The sequence below is a fragment of the Aptenodytes patagonicus genome, chromosome Z (assembly GCF_965638725.1).
Source record: "Aptenodytes patagonicus chromosome Z, bAptPat1.pri.cur, whole genome shotgun sequence".
In the NCBI taxonomy this organism is placed as follows: Eukaryota; Metazoa; Chordata; class Aves; order Sphenisciformes; family Spheniscidae; genus Aptenodytes; species Aptenodytes patagonicus.
Window position 1 is genome coordinate 47,281,935 of NC_134982.1, and position 17,299 is coordinate 47,299,233.

At 37.1% G+C, this 17,299-nt stretch overlaps 1 protein-coding gene across 4 annotated transcripts in view; it reads right to left on the reverse strand.

Moving 5' to 3' along the window:
• The window catches only part of FANCC (FA complementation group C), a 110,968-nt gene that overhangs the window by 19,746 nt on the left and 73,923 nt on the right, over positions 1-17,299 (reverse strand). For all 4 annotated transcript variants that reach the window (XM_076362854.1, XM_076362852.1, XM_076362851.1 and 1 more), the window contains 5 exons: positions 14,690-14,809; positions 13,850-13,914; positions 9,773-9,937; positions 6,627-6,783; positions 40-92 (listed from right to left, as the gene is read on the reverse strand). In XM_076362854.1, coding sequence (XP_076218969.1) covers positions 40-92; positions 6,627-6,783; positions 9,773-9,937; positions 13,850-13,914; positions 14,690-14,809 — 560 coding nt within the window. The remainder of the gene's footprint in view (positions 1-39; positions 93-6,626; positions 6,784-9,772; positions 9,938-13,849; positions 13,915-14,689; positions 14,810-17,299) is intronic.

The window sequence follows — 17,299 nt, forward strand, 5'->3', positions numbered from 1 at the left end:
ATCATTTGAAACACCTCCCACTATAATTTCGAAACTTACTTGAAAATTTCATTAACAATTCTGAAAATGGCAGGATGGCTTGCTGCTTGTGGCTGTTGATAAACAAATGAAAGAAAATTAGTCATTAATAAGAAACAACTCAAACAGCCGCCACTGTATAATTTACAGCTAACTCATGGATGCTATTACAGTGTAATTATTAAACTGTAAATCTCAGATCAACTCCTACTAAACCCTCAGATTTTTCTCAGGATTAGGTTCTTCAAAATAACTACATCAAAGTCATGGAAGGAGATCCACAGCGATACCAAGCAGGCTAATCAGCTGATAAATGCAAACACCTGGGATCCCAAACTGTTTATGACAACAATCACTAAAAATACTAAAGGTGGCAGATAGAAAGAACAGGTTGTTGCATGCAATTGCTGGAGGCAAGAGACAGGGAGCAGATTTACAAAAAGCTTTTTTCTCCTCTTCACAGACAATCCTTTTTGGACGTGCTCTGAGATTCTTGCTACACCTTCAGAATTAAATTCCAGAAATTAAATTTATTTTATCACCTTTGTCTTTAATACTACCACACACATTTTGGTCCAAGACAATTTTTTCACAGTATTACCTTCTTCTGTGAATTTCAGAGTTGCTAGTACAAGCTAAATAACTCAGTGCACCAAAATGTATTTTTTTTTAAAACTAGTGAGGCTTTTTATCATGCTACCACACAAAAGACTGTTTTAAGAAAGCTGTTATATTAAATATGCACTAGTAAACACACTACTTCCTAATCCCACATTCTTAAACTCTAAGATTTATTAGGCTTTTATAGAGCACCAGGAATAAATAACTACTTCACATTCCCCGAAGTATATTTGCTTAAGTTAAAAAACAAACTCACGCTTTGTGTTTCTGAAGTTAGCACCTGAAGATTTGATGAGAATATAGTGCTTGAACAATCTAGAGTAATGCATGTTTAATAAAATGTATTCCATAAACCTCAGGATGCATGGAAAGAATAGCTTTTATAAATGGCATTTATTGTAACAGCTTTATGTGCCTGATGCACTATTCCAAAGAAAACTTTTATGCATTTGTTTCAAGCCAAAAAGTACCAAGTAGAACAGAATTTTTTTCTTTTTAATTGCACACAGGCAGAATGAGGACTTTACTCTACATGATCCCTATCTGATAATCTCAGAAAATAAAGAGACAACCTTTAATACAAACTGTCTAGAAAAGCTCTTTGTTTCTCACAGCTGTCTTCACCATACTGAAAATATTAGGTGGCACCTCATTTTCATGTTTTACCACACTTTTTCTTTGTCACATGGCTGTAGCTCAGTTGTCCTATTGAACGTGTGCCATCTAGTGTTCGAGAATATTTACAGCCGGTTGTTAGGACGTGTGAAGAACAGCATGCGGCTTGTTGCAAGGCTGGTCTCCAAACTTCCACTGCTAGAGGAAGAAAAAAACTGGCTGGACAAGACCAAAAAAGAGACACGTTCATCTCTTTCTTTTTTTAAAGGAAAACTTGGACTAGGCGATCTCCAGAGGCACCTTCCAACCCTAACCATTCTGCAATTCTGTGAAAACAGCGGAAAGTGACAAGTATGTTTTTCAGTCCTCTGGGCTAAATGGTTGAATTCAGCCATTTCTCCACTGTCTTTTCAGATACTCTACATACCTTTGCACATACAGTTCTATGATGACGTACCAACCCACTGTTGCTTAAGACAGGCTGAGTATAAACTAGAAAGGGTGCATCAGCACATTGGCACAGATACCAAGATCAAATCATAGCTCTTTTGAACAAGACCAAAATAAATGTGCTGTATGCAACAATGAAAAACTCTCCACCCTTTCCTGCCAGACAGCAGCAATCTTCAGTACTCACTACAAGAAACCACAGTTAATAGCTCCTAGTATTTAATCTACATGACTGAAATCAATATGAATTTCATCACTGGTATTCGAAAGGGAAAACAAAAAAACCCCCCAAACCCCACCACTGTTACCTACTGCCACAAGATTCTGATCAATGGACTGCATGGAATTAATTCGCATGCACTCTAAGAATGCTCTCATAGCATGAAAGTCTTCAAGGCAATTTGAAGATGGGCCTGTTGTGTAGCAGGCCTAGAGCAGGCAGCACAATTCTGCTACAGCCAGCAGGAATTCTGGAGTTTGGGAGGGATTGTCAATTTCAGCAGGGATTCTCATAGGGTTTTCATGTTGTTGACATTATCTCCTTATTTTTTCAAAATAAAAAGGCATTTTACATTTCAATAATCTTGTCTGTGACTATGCAATACTTTTCACAGAAAGCTCAGAAATCCAAACATGCTGTTTAACCAGAAGCTTGTTCCATCACCTTTAAAATATGCACAATACATATGGCACAACACACACAAAACTAAAAAGATCCAAACACAGGGAACTGGAGCTGCATTGTGTGATATCATGATTACATATGTTAAGAATGTATGCCCCACACAAAACCACTGGGATTTTTGAAAGAAATAAAATAGGGAAAAATATACTGTAACAAAGTATTACATACACAAGTTCTACAGAACCACACTACTTTTGCATCTATATTATCAGAAAGAAGAATCCTAAACAACCAATTTATAATATAAAGCTAGAACTGAGTAAAGAAATAAGAAAAAAAATTTGTATCTACAGGATGCAAGTAAATGGTACAAAGAGGAACAAACTAATAATCATATACTGCATTTATTCACATCACAGAATGCTCTATAACAACTGCAAGAAAGAATAAACAGGGAAACAAATTGTGCCCAGGATCACACAGCAACAGATTTGAGGTGGTAACACCGCAAATACCAGTTCTCTTGACTTCGATACTCACAGGCAATTAACTGCACGCACCACTTCTACAGTTAAACACATCTAGCTTTAAGAAACTGCTACACTGCTGTATTTCCAATGTTGTCTGTATTTCCAAATTGTGTATTTACCTTTATTTCTGAATTTTATATTTACCAATTAAAAATGAGAAATGACACTTAATTTTTTTCTTATATCAAGTGCCGAATGTATTTTTATTTTGAAGCATACACTTATTTTGAAAGCACAAGCATCTTTTTACAGAGGTTTAAAAAGCTCCTGAATTCATCAACATTATGAATAAATTAGTGTGCACTATTTCAAAAATTTTACCATAACAACATAGGTTTTGAAGACACGCAATACAGAGGGAACTAATTGTAACTTAGCTGGAATGTATTAAAAGAAAAAAAGCTCCTCATTTTCTCTCTCTATCCTTCCTTCTTTCTCCCTCGTTAATGCCTATTTCATTGGCACAGCTCCCAATGAAAGGTGAGTGTGGATCCAGCTGGACCCAAAACTTGGGGATAAGGCATAGCAAGAGGGCAATGCAAGGGCATGGGAACCAGAGCAGTCTCCAGCTTGGTATCCTGTCAGGCAATACAAGAGTTGCCATATCACCCACTAAAACTGTATTTCCTCTGTAATGCTGAAGTGAAAATAACAGCAAGGGAGACCCCACAGCTAGAGCTTTAACTGCGGAGCGCAACATAATTTCGATTCTGGGCTGGCCTTGAGAAAGCTACAAGGTGGAAAAACAAAACGCAGCAATAACAGATGGTTTATAAAGGAGGAGCCAACAAATTTTAAGCCCTCTCAAACTATTGCACTTTTCTTGCAACATAACTTTTAAAGAAATAAAACCACTTTGGAAAGTTATCTAAGAACTGAACACAAACTCTAATTGACACTGATTCATTCACATCTTTTTTTTACATGCTTTAAAAATCTGTTTATATATATATCTATCCATTTCTGGTAAAGCATAAAATTCTAGTATGTATATTTATTTAAATTTAAGTTGTTAATGCACACATACAAACCTTAAAGTTACTTGAGAAAGGAAGACATCGACTCAACCACCAAATTCTGAAGAAGCTAAAAGACCATTTGTGATGGTCACTTAATTTGTTTTTATTACTTCTGAATAACTATAGAATTTCCAATATTAATTCCAGTTTAGCCCCAAAACCACAAACCTAATAGCATACCATATAAAGCCCAAGTTAGTGAACCATCACACTACAATTACTCTTGGAATTAAAATACAAGAGTATTGCATATCAAGGTTCTTTCATAATAGAAGCATGGTGGTTTACAACTATCTGGGTAACATAGATCCCTATGAGGGTTATGTACAGTTTGGTTGCTGTATCAAGATATTTTGTTTAGATAAATGACTCTGATAATGCAATTATGAAAGAGCTTATTGAAATTTCCTTCTTATCATATACTATAACCAAATCACTAACATATTTCTGCCTATTTGTACTCTAGAGGTTTTCTTCCAAATAGAAAAAATGTATAAATCAAGTTTTGTCTCATGATTCCACTTTTTATTACCATATCCATAAGGCAAACAGAGGTCACATCCTACAAATACCATAATCCAACTGCCAAAAAATGCATACCCATATTCCTAAATAAATATTCAAATGTCTTTCAGGCGGGCTAAATTAATCATACTGTTGGATTCAAAGTGCTGACTGATCTAATGTCAAAGTGTCTTTATAGTACCATGTACAAGTTGTACAAAATACCATTAAGTATTTTAGAACACAGATTCTGGATCAAATCTTTTCCTTCTATACTGCCTCTCTGAAGCTTCTCATCCTGCTGGTTTTAATTGGTATTCCATGTCCCATTTCTGCACCCTCCCTCTTATCAATGCCTATCAATCAGCAATATCCATCTTCCAACGGCTCTCTTCTTTATGCATCCATTCATTCCGCTCCTTGTTCACAGGATGTCCTCTCTAAATCAGCATTCAAAGCTCTTGCACTGTGCTTTCAAAACAAGAAACTTACAGAGTGGAAAGACCAAAGTCTTTGGAGCAGAGGCAAGTAAGGACAACCTAAGTGTGCTAGCACAGTAATGTTCCATTCTTTTCAGGGATCAGGATATGAAGACAAGGTAAATACGAACATTGTTAATAAACAACAATAAATCAATAATTAAAGCAAAGATTTTACTTATTTACATATATAACCTAGATATTTTTATTTTTTCCTCAGCCACATGTGGTATCATATACTGTATTCAAACCACAGTGTATCTGACACACAAAAATTAGGCACAGGCCTTGTGTATAGCCTTGTCTTCTGGAATACCTAGATTCCCCAGATGACATATGAAGTGCTGTTGACACCAAGCACTTACAAGATTTGCAAGTATTATAATGGATCCCTAAAATAGAAACTAGCAGATTCAATTAAAAAGGAAGAATAATTAAAGGTATCATTCTTTTCCTGTCTAAAATACATACTCTGTAAGCAGTTTCATAGGCTGAAAATAAGATACCACGTGCCATTTTTTAGTTCTATCCATTTTATGAAATACATAATTTAAGTACATAGCACACATGCTATTTCACACTATAATTAACAATTAAATTTACATTTAGTGTTGCAAACTAGCTCATTATTTTGGAAAAGGTATTGTGTCATGTTTTCTCATAGGAAAGATTTTTGGTGCACTGCGTAGCGCAGGATTTGAAAACAAACTTTAATTACAGTTTAGCAAATGTTTTGTGTTAAGAATTTTGTTCAGGTTTGCAAACAAAACCAAGTAACTAAGCAGTCCATAATAAAATAATCTACAAGGAATTTCAATTGTTTAAACTGCTGAACTCCCAAGGGTACAGAGATTGAAGTAAAAACAGATTCAAATCTTCCCTGGCCAAAGTTTATAATTTTTTAAGACAGAGGCAGGTACTCAGCACCCCCACCAGTCAGATTCTCGTCTCTCCATTCTTCATCACTGGATGAAATCTTTTTTCTGTATCAGAAATAGTGCGGCCAGCTGGAGTAGGGAAGTGATCGTGCCCCTGTACTCGGCACTGGTGAGGCCGCACCTCGAATACTGTGTTCAGTTTTGGGCCCCTCACTACAAGAAGGACGTTGAGGTGCTGGAGCGTGTCCAGAGAAGGGCAACGAAGCTGGTGAGGGGTCTGGAGAACAAGTCTTATGAGGAGTGGCTGAGGGAACTGGGGTTGTTTAGCCTGGACAAAAGGAGGCTGAGGGGAGACCTCATCGCTCTCTACAACTACCTGAAAGGAGGTTGTAGCGAGGTGGGTGTCGGTCTCTTCTCCCAAGTAACTAGCGATAGGACGAGAGGAAATGGCCTCAAGTTGCGCCAGGGGAGGTTTAGATTGGAGATGAGGAAAAATGTCTTTACTGAAAGAGTGGTTAAACATTGGAACAGGCTTCCCAGGGAAGTGGTTGAGTCCCCATCCCTGGAGGTATTTAAAAGACGTGTAGATGAGGCACTTAGGGACATGGTTTAGTGGGCATGGTGGTTTTGGGTCGATGGTTGGACTCGATGATCTTAGAGGTCTTTTCCAACCTTAACGATTCTATGATTCTATGATTCTCTTCTACCAATTCAGTGTAAAAACTAAAAATTTAGTGACATTTGTAAGACTCACAATTTGCCTTTGCATTAGCAAGTTATATGCCACATGACAGCCATTTCCCTCCAAGATGCTGACGTATATGAAACTCTCTGTCACTTCTGAAGCGTGAAAGAGCAGTATCAAACATACTGCATGTTCCACATACCAGTAACGAATCTTTTATGACACAAGCCACTTCTTCCAATGAATTCAACTGAATGGAAACCAGCTGGTCTAAAAGATATAATGTAGCTTTTTCAAGGCTTGGTAAGTGACGCAGCCAGAGGCTGAAGATGGCTGATTCAGGGAGGGAGATCTTCTTCCTGGTTTAGAGAGAAAAGGATTATTTTCCCTGAAAAACTGAAAGGAAGACAAAAATGTACTTTTTTTAAAGCACACTGGGGAAAAAGAAGACACAAAGATCAACCTGCAGCAAGAGAGAGAAAAATCTTGTTTACAGTACTCTGTTCAATATCAAATAATAATGGCAAAGAATAACAGGGAATCACCATCATCTACAAGTGAAACCTTACCACATGTCTTTAAAACCTAAAAATTTGGTTACGGTGGATCCCAGCAAATGGAAACGGAAGGTTTAAGTCTGGAGTTCTCTTCCTCTCTAGAGAAAGGTCCTGCCCCACACTTGTGCTCTTTCAAACCCAGACAACTTCCTGCAGACCGGTCTGCTCAGAAAGTGTCAGCAGCTGACAGATAAGCAGGAAGGTCCTGGGTAATTTTATTGCTGGCTAAATCAAAACATGACCAGTCTTTGCAAGAGAAATAAGAAAAAAAACCCAAAACTGAGGCAGAGGTAGGTGTCTTCAGCCCACCAATGTTGACCGGAGCCTTTTAAAAGATAAATGGTCAAGAAGGTAATTATTGCTTCACCTAAAGCTTTCAGCTATAGCTCAGCTGAAGTATAGTGTTGTATCACTAGGAAATAAAAGGCACAGTTTATTTTGAGACAACACCATAATTTGTGTGGACCAGCACAAATCAAAATATACTAAAGGAACCACCCAAGAAGAAGAGATATCACAGCACAAAACATCCTGGAATATTTTTGCAGCTATCATGATAGTTGCAAATTAAAAGGTTAAAAACAAAAAAATACATAAATAACAAGAAATATATGCCTTGGTCTTAAATCAAGTTAAGATTAAAAAACCTAAAATCATGCTGGAGAGTACATGCAAACTAAAGCTACTGATAAAAAAGAAAAATATTAGCAGAAAGAAAGATTTAACACCATTTTAGGATCTATTTTCAACGTATGTATTTTACCATACATTCATTTAAATATCAGCCTTCAGAATTCTGATTTCCATTGAAAAGCTGTATTTTTCCATTCAAAACTATGTAATATCTTAATTTAAAAGCGTACATCTGTAGAGAAGAAATCTATCGAAGTACATACAATTTCAAAATTGTAAAGCAATGCTCAATTTCAAGATGCTGTTTAATTATCATTATTAAAGCACAGATGCCCATCAGAGTAAATTAAGAACTACAAGAGATTACTTAATTTTGCCACAATCATCTTTGTTGTTGTTTCTGTGGCAGCATGGCAGATATTATTATGCCAGGAAAAGAAATCTAATAAGCTTACATAGAGGTGTTCCAACTCTGAGATTTAAAAACCATACAGGAAGTAAACTGTAGACATTATCCTTCTGTGTCTGAACTTGCACACGGTGCCACTGGGACAACGCTGAATTCTGTGAAGCACTGCAAGTCCCAGTATTTAGTAACCCTATTTCCTGGAGCAGGCTTCACCCATGTTCACAAGGAAAACAAGTGTTCAGAACACAATGACAGAGTTAGGGAACACAAAATTCAATTGTTAAAGTGGGGAAAAAAATAAAATACAAGCACATTCATGTCAAGATCACATGAGCTTCAGTGACAGGCCAGGAGTATACCATGCAAAGCACGTGTGAGCCTACATCTGTTCTCAGGGAAACCATACACTTTTGTCAAGGGCCCTGCAAGACTCACTTAGTCAACAGCCATATGAACTGAATTATTTTTGCTCACTGTGATAAACAAGTAGCTCGAAAGTTGAGCAAAGGGACGTTTATTTCAGTCAGAAGAACCCTTTATGACCATCTAAAGGATTCAGATTCGCATTACGAAGTAGCAAAAGTATGTCATGATGGACAGCTCATTGGCTCACTGACATCAGTATAGACCATCCATGCTGAACCCGTGAACTTGCTCTGAAAGTTTTCCAGCTGCGTTACTGCTTGTGGAACACATCCAGTCTGAAGCCACGAAAGATGGACAAGTGAAAGATATCACTCTCTTTTTTGGGACACATCTTTTACTACAGACCTTCACATTCCTTTTTCACTTGTTTTCCTCAGCTTCTAGGAACATGTGTACAAGTTAGTAATTGTGCTTTTCCATTAATCCTTTATTTTTGCTGGAGCCCTCCACGGAGCAATATAACAATCTTCGTTGGAACGTCTCAGAAATTATGATGTTGGGTACAAGGAAGCAATTAAAACTTTCATTAAAAAGGAGACAAATGGATAATTGAGGTAAAGTGTTCACAAAGGACCTTTTCTAGTATAAAAAAAAAATTGTTTATAATACAGTCCCTCAGCTACAACTTGAATAAAGCAACTCTCAACCAAAAGTAGGCTGTGCTTTCCCTGACGTCTTTCCTTCCCTGGCATAGCCAATCTTGCTGATGGTCAGCTTCACTCAGCTGTTTTTCATCCATAGACTGATTTTATCAAAACAGTGGTTTTAGTGGCAGCAAAACAAGCAAAGTTATACTTCAGAAATTGCTCCTTTCAGACTCATTAAAAATCTGCTGAAAACCAGGAGAATTTAAAATCTTGAGAACCAATTTCACAAGGAAAAAAAAAAAAAGAGAGAAATACAGAACCACTCGAACATAAGGATCTATCTTGTGCACAGAAAATAATGATGGCTCTCCACACCACTAACCTGACATTTTGGTACACTTATATGAAAGGTAAATAACATTTCTGTGAAAAGTGATCATATCTTTCACAAAATTCCTGAAATCTATTGAAGACTTTAACCTCTATTTTAGGGAAAAGGTGGGACAAAGTTCCAGTAAATATTTAAAGCTGTTATGCCACAATTTGTACATCAGCAATTTAAAATTCCGCTGTGGCCTACCACCTGACCTCTGCCTTTCAACTGCAAGGGAAATATTTTACTAGAATGCAGAAGATGTACAGTGCATTCAGCATACAAACCCAGAGAAAAGACATTTAATTGCATTAATAATCTTTATGAAAAGAGCATAAAAATCATACAGACCATGCTACTCACTTTAAAAAGGCCTCATTCACAGCCTCCAGAAACTCTGAACTGAGAATTTCTTTTGATGTACCTCCATGGTAAAGAAGGAGAGTTTCCAGCAATGGAGTTAGATCAGGCATAGTAATGAGAGGGAGACAGAAAAGGGACACAGCATTCACACGACTGGCGGAAACTCTGAAATAAAATATAAATACAGTTCATATTTCAGAAAAGTCAAAACTTTAATTTCTAAACTGATAAGGTAAAAGAAGATTAAATTAATTACAGAAGGTTAAATGTAAGAGATGCATACCTAACTGCAGAAAAATTATTTATTGGAATGACTGTTGACATGTCGTTACATATTGTCTGAAGAATCTTAAGGAGAAGACACATAAAATTTTGATATTTTAGTGCTCAGGGCAAACTACGTGAGGGATATCAACCCAATTCCGAAGTGCAGCCAATTGTGTTCGCTCAGTAACCACACCCTCCCTAGCAGGGAATGCTTTGTCTTCCCAGGATCAGCGAAGCACAGGTAAGGAAGACTACAGATTCACAGCTCCCATGTAGGTTTGCTAGACCCTCACAAGAGACCACCTAGCTGCTTTTAAGGCCTCCTGTGTTTCCTCCTGTGTCTCTCCTCTCAACAGAGACAACTTCTATGAACCAAACAATACGGATCTTGCTGTCTTCAAATGCTCAGCTGAAAAACTTTTGTCTTACAGATCTACAGTTGAAGGAATATGTAACACTTTTGGATCTTAATATATGAACCACTCACTTGACATGCTCACTAAAACTACTTGCTTGGAAATGATTAAAGACAGTGGAACCTGGAACATAAATAAAACATGGAACCTTTGGAACATAAACAAAAAGGAAAATGGCACACAATATAAGAGATAACATTTGCAAAAGGAAATCAAAAGTTTCCCAGATTATATATAGTTTCCAGCACATGTAACTGCAGATTTTTCTAGATGCAGTTTTGACAGGAAGACATTTATGAAGACTAAGAACTCCAAAATATTGAATTCTAGCAAATTAAAAAGTGCTAGATTGTTCGTAAAAGGCTTCCTTGAGTTGCTGCAAGTTTCTCCTGATTGCATCGTTCACTAAAACAGGTGCATTCTTTGCAAGAACCCAAAACTGTTTTCTTTGGGGAGCCACCAATACAGTCTATGAAGAGCTGAGACAGGAATTACACTACAGGCTGCTCTGAGTAAGAGCTAACTCTATTGCCCTCCATATATTAAAGCTACTCCCAAATAGGTGTTGCCTAATGGTCACTGGCATATGCTGTGACAGAAATGCTATGATTTGTGGCATGGGGTACCATTGTAGTTTCCACAGTGAGAGAAATAAAACATGACACATTTTCAAAGACTCAAATTTCTGAGCAAGTACCTAACCAAATATGAGTTTAAGGTTTCTTACACCAAAATACTTCGAGATGCAGTTTCACTATGAGAAGTGTTTCTGTAGCAATGGTAATTAATGGGCTGATATTTATTGTGCAGTAGTGTTTTTTGGGACATACATGTAAAGTTCACAGACCTGAGACTCTAAATCAGTGCCCTTTACAAAATTCTGTTTCTAATTCTTTATCCAGGATTAGCAAACTTTAGCAGTTTACTTTACTCTTAATTTCAGAAGAAAAACCCTGCAAAGGCAATTTTCTTCTTTTTCTACATAATCTTCAAAATATTTTCTTGGAGAATACTGTACGGTGCATTCCACTGTGTGCAATGAATTTGCACAGACATTGTCATCTGTGTTGCTGTAAACATCACTGAATGGAGAATGAGACAATGTACACCTCTAACTGCAAACTACATTTGTCCCTGCAACTTGAATAAACAGCCATATCATAATTTCTATGCTCAAAAATCCACCTAAGTCCAAAGTTTTCCTCTTCCCCTGCTAGAAATCAGATATTTCTCTTCCCAACAGTCTCATTAGCTTTTCAGCCAAGCCTGTTTCACCCTACTTTATACAATGTGGATGTTTGTTTTCTACATTGAAGAAAACTTGGTGATGCTCCTCATTAACTGTGTCCATGATTTCAGTACTAAAGTCAGCTCTAAATGAATTCAGGTCATCTACTCTTCCTTAACAAACACCTAAGGGCAAGAAGGAAGGGAGAAAAATAGCCAAGCTATTGGCTCATGATACAAGGAAGATATTTCAACCAGCCTCCTCTTTCCTGTAATTTTATAGGCTATGTGGTGTTAAATAGGTCATAAAGCTGATTTCATTGTATCAGCAGCTTTGACTCTGAGTACCAACAGAATACGCGCAGAACAGTCACACATTTAAAAGAGAAGACACAATTTGAGTACACAGTCTATATTAAAATATCTATCCTTATTTTTGCTTTGGTTTTCTAGCTGGAATACACTTAATTTAGATCCAATCAAAAGGATCTACTGACGTATCCAAATACAATAATTTTTAAGTATTGACAAAAGACTATGATCTGCATTTGTCAGTGGAAAGGCACAAATTACACAGTGAAAAGACTTGATCATGTCAAAAATAGTGACAACAGTAGCATTAAGCAAACGTATTCCCTTTTTTATGGTCACAGATTTTGGCTTAATTCACTGTATTTATGTAGTGTCGATGAAGAACGTGATTATTCTCAATGACTGCACCTAGATACGTAGAAACACCCCACACAAAGTTGCAAGGTGATTATTAGCATCTGATAATCTGGACTGGAGATCTGGCCAGAGCACATCAATTTCCTTCCCGCCCACTTTCTCAGACTTTCATCCTTAGAAAACCAGGCCAAAGAAGCAGTTAAAGGGTGGAAATACTATGTGCTTCGGTATATATAAAATAGTTGTATGTGAAACACGCAGTATTGCCACAGTACTGTTTGGTATCAGATCAAGGAACTAATGGAAGGAAAATGAGAGGTTCTTTAAATAAGCGTGGACAAATTTTTATCATTAATAACAAGTGCAAAGTAACTACTATTCTGTCATATTAAACTATCACTCACACAAACAGGGAGAAAAACTACTCTGGAAAAAATTTTTTTGCTTTTTCTCATTGTAACTGCCATTTAACTTTCATTATAAGGACACATATAGCAGCCAACATTATAATTATGAAGTTCATGAGGTTCAGCAAGGCCAAGTGCAAGGTCCTGCACCTGGGTCAGGGCAGTCCCCAGTATCAATACAGACTGGGGGATGAAGGGATTGAGAGCAGCCCTGCAGAGAAGGACACGGGGGTACTGGGGGAAGAAAAATTGGACATAGCCAGCAATGTGCACTCACAGCCCAGAAGGCCAATCGTATCCTGGGCTGCATAACAAAAAGTATGGCCAGCAGGTTGAGGGAGGAGATTCTGCCCCTCTACTCTGCGCTGGTGAGACCCCACCTGGAGTACTGTGTCCAGCTCTGGAGCCCTCAGCATAAGAAAGACACAGACCTGTTGGAGCGGGTCCAGAGGAGGGCCATGAAAATGATCAGGGGGATGGAACACCTCTTCTATGAAGAAAGGCTGAGAGAGTTGGGGTTGTTCAGCCTAGAGAAGAGAAGGCTCCAGGGAGACCTTATTGCCACCTTTCAATACATAAAGGGATCTTACAAGAAAGACAGAGAGAGACTTTTTACCAGGGCCTGTCATGACAGACAAGGGGCAACGGTTTTAAACTGAAAGAGGGTAGATTTAGATAAGATATAAAGAAGAAATTCTTTACAACGAGGGTGGCGAGACACCAGAGAGGTTGCCCAGAGAGGTGGTGGATGCCCCATCCCTGGATACATTCCAGGTCAGGTTGGACAGGACTTTGAGCAACCTGATCTAGTGAAAGATGTCCCTGCCTGTGGCAGGGGGTTGGCCTAGATGATCTTTGAAGGTCCCTTCCAACCCAAACCATTCTATGACTCTCAGGTTAAGTATAAACTCTTATGTGAAGCACAACTGAACAAGCTTGTCCACACCTGAAATTATCTACATATATATCAAAAACTTTCCAGCTGAAGCCTAAGTTGCCCAAGACTGTGAAAAGGTCCTCACTGAACTATATGAATATATGAACTATAATGATCCAAACCAAAACATAAATTATGTTTAGATAACACCTACCTCCCCTGAATGTTAAGTCCATTGAACTGATTTCCTCTGAGTTCTGTTACTAACGAAAAGACCATCTGTTAAATAAAATAAAATATAAATTACACATACTACAAATAAGCAGATATTAGTTGCATGGTTCACTGTGTGATTGACGTACTGTGGAGGTTAATAACTTTCTCTGTTCACTCAGTTCGATTTTTTAATGTTTTAATTATTGGTGCCAAATTAAAGCTGTCCAGGTCACTGAATAAACTATGCTGCGAAACGGTTTTTGAATGCACATTATATACCTTCCACATCTGAAAACTAGGAAGCTATTTATTTTAGCTCTGCTTCCCCAATAGTTGAGGCAAAACTTTCAGAAGAGCACTACTAATAATTTTTGTATGCTTTATCTAATTTAAGTCAACATATTATGAAATATTATTCCCATTATTTTTATATATTAAATGTAAAAAACACTTTTACTGAGATTTAGGGCTCATGCAGTGCATACAGGCAAAGAAAACGTTCCAAAAGTTACGTTCTAATACGCAAAATAATATATGTAATTTAAACTTCACAGGGAAAAAAATTAATGATAGGGCAGACATTTTTCATTATAACACAACAGCAACAGGAATTTTGTTTTTATGAACATCTATTACAGTATAATCTAATAAAAAATTTTCTCATTTGTCCAGAGATCTCCCACTTCATTTTTTCCCTTAAAAGGCTATAAAAGTAACTGAGGTAAGAAAAGATAAACAAAGTTCAGTTCATGTTCCTTATAACAATGACAGCTCCATGTATGTGCTTATAAACTGGTGATTTATTATTAACAAAGTATCAATTGCACAAAATACTTACGTTTTTAACTAAGTGACAATAATAATCTGCTGATGTGTAGCCAAGAGTTGATATGAATGTACTGGTTTCAGCCTCATTACTTTCCCACTTAGAAGAAGAAAGGAGATGGCACAGCAAACTCTGTGAGAAATCAACGGAAGGGCAATAAAAAAAGTATTAGGCTACAACATGCTGTGTAAAAAGAACTGACTGCTATTGAACTATATCTGAGGTAAGATCTTTTAATTGGTTGTGGCCATTTTACACCATCAATACAGAAGAGCAGCTCCCATCAGCCTTTTCCCGTTTTTCCATCAGGAAAATGCTTCAGCTCTACAATCAAACGTAGGTTCACACACCGCACAATTTCAGCAGTTGTGCAATAGCAATGGAGGCCACCCATGTCAAAACCAGACAGATCTTAGGTAGGTTTCAGTTCTCTGGGAGCCATTTCAGTCTGATATCATCTGGATAGCAGTAGTCACATTGCTACACTGAAAAAAACCTCACCTGTAGTCTTGATCAGTACCATGATCAAGAAGAGAAAGCACAAAGTTAACATTTACTTTTCCGTATCACTCCTTCAAAAGGCCCCAGTATTTTTGACGGGATTCAGGGTCTGGCTTCATAATTTAATTTGCTTAAGTTTTTACTCATTATCTTGAAATGATAATGATAAAATTTTAGTTTGACATTTACTTCTCTACCAATTTCATTACGGAATGCTTTAAGTCACATTTAATAAAACCTTTTTAATACATCATATAAAAATCAAAACAATCCTTTGATGATAGATTCAGGGTAAAGTCAGATTAACACATTTGATACACTGGTTCCGCAGGCACATATTGAAGACTTTGAACATAGTACTCTGGTTTCATGCTTTCCCAGTTTTTCAGCCCTATACTACAGCTCTGCTGTCTTTTAGACAGATCTTACACCCCAGCACCTTCCCAATTGAACTCATTTATGAAAACTGTTGTGTGAAATCTTCAGCAGGTTTTTGCATCCCGCTGTCATAACTGAGCAGAGGTAGTTTTATGTTGCTTATCAAATGATCTGCTCTGACTTTGTTACAGTTTTCTTTTCTTCCTGTCCTCTATTGCTACATGCTGATATAACAACACCTACATTCCCCTTCCAGAGTTCATTTCAGGGCTTTATATATCATTGACTCTTAAAGTATAAACTAAATTACACTTCGTATGGCAATAAGTATAAAACCTTTTGTAACAGAGGGTCAGGATTAGCAAACACTGAAAAAGACCTTCATTTTAAAAATATGTAATTAAAAGGAAAGTTCAGATGAAAGCTCTGTGACTTCCATGGTCTTAGGGGTTTCACTCTACATATTCTTTTTAAAAGAGGGATCTGATGAAAGATTCGAGACTAAAAAGATAAAAATCAGTTAGCTCATTTTCTGCTTTCAAATCCAAACCAAGTATTTGTGCACACTTTTGTTGAACATCCCTAAGCAACTGCTTCAGAAGTCCTGGAATTAGATGTTTTCCATGTATGCCATGTCTGATTAATGTGAGAGAGAAGATAGGATCAGGAGAAGCATACCAGAGGTCTAAGAAAATTCACTACTATCAAAATAAGTAACAAGCATTTGGGACACCTTATTTATTGTACTTTTGTTTAGGATTATTTTACTACCTTGCAGACTTATGATAAATGCCTAAATATCCTTTTCTTTCATTGCAAACCTTTTCCTAAATATAGCCCTCAACAGGAGAAGCTGCTGTTTTACCGCCATCTAGTGACTTCCCTAAAACTGAGGAAGGAAAATGCAACACAGTGGCAACACAGTTTCAAAAAAGTAATTTACATGCAACTTTTGCATTCTTAAGAAAAAGACATAAAAAGGTGGATTTTCAAAATGTACAAGCATCTAAATCTGTCAAAAGTGAAGGCTAAAATCTATTAAACAGTACAAACTCCAAACAACCCTTAATCAATTTATTAATATGGAACCATACATATTTTTATTGTCCTTTGCAACTATTACTAAAGTTAAAATTTGTTTTCAGAACACTATTAAGGGTTCAGACAAGTAGTTCCTACAAAATAGGATGGTTTGCCAAGTAGAACAAGGGATCAGACTGCAAGTTGAAAACAAAATAAAGGAGGAGTTAGCAACAACAAACCTGGGATGCCACTTTTGCTAGAGGTAAGGAGGGGCACTTCAAAAGTATAGTTTGTTGGATTGTTCAGTGAAAGACTTGCAAAAAGCTTCACTAGTGAGAAGAACAAACATAAAGAGCTATGAAAAGGATTTGACAGGTTGACATGGCAGTTAATGACAGCTAAATGAGGGAGTGGCTTAAAATCCCATATATTCACCTTTAACAGTACAAAATATATTACCTAGTGACCCTCTCTGTAACCAGAATTTTCCTAAGGATAAAACTAATCAGTCTTTATGTGAAGAGTACTTTCAAAATTACTTTCCCCCTACCCTTGTGTAACCAGTCAATAGAGGAAAAGACAAGACAAAATTACTACACTTCATCAGAGCCTGCATATGGCCTGCAACACTTTCCTGGGTTTTTTGTTTGTTTGGTTGGTTTTTTGTTTGTTTTTCCTTTTCTGAGCACTTTACTACATCCATGCTAGGATTTTACAGAT